The 4,002-nt window shown below is 44.7% G+C and overlaps 1 protein-coding gene across 1 annotated transcript in view; it reads left to right on the top strand.

Moving 5' to 3' along the window:
* The window catches only part of SUPT6H (SPT6 homolog, histone chaperone), a 47,368-nt gene that overhangs the window by 14,459 nt on the left and 28,907 nt on the right, over window positions 1-4,002 (top strand). Inside the window, 7 exon segments of the mRNA XM_012809753.2 lie at window positions 472-630; window positions 722-798; window positions 1,241-1,433; window positions 1,670-1,754; window positions 2,826-3,099; window positions 3,464-3,565; window positions 3,800-3,968. Of these exon segments, the coding sequence (XP_012665207.1) occupies window positions 472-630; window positions 722-798; window positions 1,241-1,433; window positions 1,670-1,754; window positions 2,826-3,099; window positions 3,464-3,565; window positions 3,800-3,968 (1,059 nt within the window).

The following is a 4,002-nucleotide window of genomic DNA, read 5'->3' as shown; positions in this document are numbered from 1 at the left end:
GAGACCCCATCTCTACTAAAATTAGAAAAACTGAGGCAAGAGGATCACTTGAGCCCGAGTTGGAAGTTACTGTGAGCTATGAAGCCACGGCACTCTCCCCAGGGCGACAACTTGAGACTGTCTCAAAAAATATAAGAATTATGGGTTAAAGAAGAAATATAACTGCTTATTTTATAAACTGGGTAAGACAAGATTATTGGTGGCCATAAGCCTCTGGTAATGATTTTGGGGAGCCAGAGTAATTAGGAAGGTCATCTTGCCTAAAAAGAGATGGTGAATGTAGAAAAGAAATCATCGTTTCCACATGCTGCTGCTTTAAGATAGTTTGTATCTTTACATGAATCAGAAGATTAACAAGGCACACAGGTCTTTAGGTGCAGAGCAAATGGATAATCTCATTAAGCAGGTGGCCCTGCCTGGTCCCCAACCCGTTACCAAGTCTCCATCCCTCAAACATGCATTTTTTTCCAGATGAGGAGGAAGAGGAGGAAAACCTAGATGATCAGGATGAGCAAGGCAACCTCAAAGGCTTTATCAATGATGATGATGATGAAGATGAAGGGGAGGAGGATGAGGGCAGTGACACGGGTGATTCAGAAGATGATGTTGGCCACAAGAAGAGAAAACGCAGTAAGTACTTTATCTTCAGGTCAGGTGAGGATAGTGTGGAAGGTGAGGTGGGAAAGGGGCCTCCCCATCACTAACACTTTATTTTCTTCAGCATCTTTTGATGACCGCCTGGAAGATGACGATTTTGACCTCATCGAGGAGAATTTGGGTGTCAAAGTCAAACGAGGAGTAAGTGTCACTCTTTGTCTTTGTAAAGCTCCTGCAATTTCAGTGTATCTCTGAGAGAAAGGGCACATCTAGAGCAGTCTGGGAATATCAGAGAAGAGAAGAGAAACACCAGTGTCATTGGTACATGGAGCCTAGATTTGTGCCTAGAGAGAAAAGGCACATCTAGAACAGTCTGGGAACATCAGAGAAGAGAAGAGAAACACCAGTGTCATTGTTACATGGAGCCTAGATTCGCATCCCAGATCTGGGTGCCTGTTACAGAAAGGCTTGTCAAAGTTTCAAGGATGGTGTTCCTTGGGGCTGAAAGCATTACTCAGCATATTCGTTCCCATCTTCCTTGGTCAGCATAACTGGGGTGGGGAGATGGGAGTGAGGCAAGAGAACAGGCATCCTAATGCCAGACCCCTCAGACCTAATGAGGCAAGTTTTCCCAACCTCCTAGCAAAAGTACCGCCGTGTCAAAAAAATGTCAGATGATGAAGACGATGACGAGGAGGAATATGGCAAAGAAGAACATGAGAAAGAGGCTATTGCAGAGGAAATCTTCCAGGATGGGGAAGGGGAAGAAGGGCAGGAGGCTGTGGAGGCTGCCATGGCTCCTCCAGAGGAAGAGGAGGAAGATGATGAAGAGTCAGGTATGTGGCGTTCAGCAGGGAAGCCAGCATTTGGATGAGTGTTGGAATTTCCTGGCCCCTAGGAACAGGGTAGGAAACTGTTCTTCAGCTATAGCCCCCAGCATTCAACACAAAAAGTTTCTTTTCAGGGACCTCCCTTCACCTCTCCTCGCAGGCAACCCACATAGTAGAAACTAAAGCGATTCAGTCCTGGGCCAGCTCCTGACTGAGCACTAACTCCTCCTTTCTCTACCCAGATATTGACGACTTCATTGTGGATGATGACGGACAACCTCTGAAAAAACCTAAGTGGCGGAAAAAGCTTCCCGGATACACAGATGCGTGAGTGGGGTTTGGTACAAGAAGGTGGTAAAGCATTGAGTGGGCCCACTGAGGAAAAGGAGGTCAAAGGGCACTGCAAAAAAATGGAGCATTCCCAGCTTACAGCCATTTTACTTCCATCCCTCAGTAACCTTTCTAGGCAGGGATTTCAGACTGCCCCAGAAGCCCTAGGAGATGTCTCTGTTCTAGGGCTTAAGGTGGAATCCTACTTGAGCAAGGTTTCAGTGTTCTTCTTCCACCTACAGCTCCATTTTTATTCATTTACACATTGACCTTCTAAGTATAATTATGTTGGAAGAAAGATGGCTACATCTGGCTCCATGCCTATAGCACAATGGTTACACACATACACCAAGAGTGGCAGGTTCAAACCCAGCCCGGGCCCGCTAAACAACTGCAACAACAAAAATAGCCAGGCATTGTGGCAGGCACCTGTAGTCCCAGCTACTAGGGATGCTGAGGCAGAAGAATTGCTTAAGCCCAAGAGTTTTAAGTTGCTGTGAGCTGTGATGCTACAGCACTCTACTGAGGGTGACATAGTGAGACTTTGTCTCAAAAAAAATATATATATGTGGTTACATCATAGATTAAAAATTTGAAAGCTTTTTCTCTTAAGGGAATGCTGTAATACCTTAGCAAAAGATGGATCCACTGAGTAGGATATAGACCCATCTGCCTTGTTGCTATTTGAATCCTGTCAATGGCAAGAGCTAAAGATAGCTTTTTATTCTCTGATATACAATAGTTTACTCAGAAATATCCCCCAGCAATAACTAAGAAAAAGACATGAAGGCTATGTTAACCAGTTGGATGAAAGTATTTCAAATGGTATACAGAAACAGTATACTGTACCCCATGATAGTATTAATGTACACTGCTATGATTTAATTTAAAAAAGAAAGAAAGAAATATCCCCCAGCTAATTAAGCCTTTTTCCCCACAATGAACATGGTTCTCTTATTTGCCTTTCTCCTAATCTTCTTAGTTCCCTTGAGACAAGTAAAGGAGCAGGAGCTGCATTTCTCTCCTCTCACCTGAACCTGAGCCACTGCCTCTTGGTCTCACCCACAGAGCTCTGCAAGAAGCCCAGGAAATCTTTGGTGTGGACTTCGACTATGATGAATTTGAGAAATACAACGAGTATGATGAAGAGCTGGAAGAAGAGTATGAGTATGAGGATGATGAGGCTGAGGGTGAAATCCGCGTGCGCCCCAAAAAGACCACCAAGAAGCGTGTGAGCCGCAGGAGCATCTTTGAGATGTATGAGCCCAGTGAGCTGGAAAGCAGCCACCTGACAGACCAGGACAATGAAATCCGAGCTACTGACCTGCCTGAGAGGTTTCAGGTAAAAAACCACCTGCCTCTGCATTTTTGCCAATCAGTCATTGCCTTGTAGCTGAGAAACAATCTAGCAACAGTCAGACATTGAGTAGTATCCAGGATGGACTTTGAACCTCATCGGACCAAGGGTCTAAGGAGTTCACCTCTTAGAGGAGGGAAGATAGGTGTGCGTTCTGTTGCTTATGTTTCCTGAGATGAACCTCTTTCTCTAGCAAATCGATGAAATGCTTACACCAGTCAGGATGGTACTGTGTTTGGTACTGGAAATGCATGCCCAAGGATCACGTTTCTGTCCAGAAAGGTGTATGTTTTTCTTTAGTGGAATATAAGATTGAGACAGTCTTGCTCTGTTGTCTTATCTATTACAGCTCCGCTCCATCCCAGTCAAGGGGGCTGAAGATGATGAGCTAGAAGAAGAGGCTGACTGGATCTATAGAAATGCCTTTGCCACACCAACCATTTCTCTCCAGGTACCCAAAAAATGATCCTTAGGTTTTGCCATGAACCAAAAGCCACTTCATCTAGATAGGGAACCACTCCTCCCTACCACATACTTGAGTGTGCCTGGCACAAGAAAGTATGTGTCTATGTGCATAAGAGAGATTTTTTAAATTTTTATCTGACAAGGTTATGTTATGAAGCAGCTTTATGTGGTAAGACAAAGCAAGAAACAGTGTCTTTAATATCTTTCTTCTTTTCTGTAGGAAAGCTGTGATTATCTAGACCGAGGGCAACCGACCAGCAGCTTTAGTCGAAAAGGCCCCAGCACAATTCAGAAGATCAAAGAGGCCCTGGGCTTTATGAGAAATCAGCATTTTGAGGTAGCATCTCACACTCCAGTAATTCGTTCGTTAGAAATGTGGTTAGGGGCTCGTGCCTAGGGCTCAAGCAGCTAAGGCGCCAGCCA

Source organism: Otolemur garnettii, unplaced genomic scaffold (assembly GCF_000181295.1).
Source record: "Otolemur garnettii isolate 467f Iridium unplaced genomic scaffold, OtoGar3 scaffold00112, whole genome shotgun sequence".
NCBI lineage: Eukaryota > Metazoa > Chordata > Mammalia > Primates > Galagidae > Otolemur > Otolemur garnettii.
Note: the sequence above shows the minus strand (reverse complement) of the source record. Positions and strands in the feature narration are given on the sequence as shown.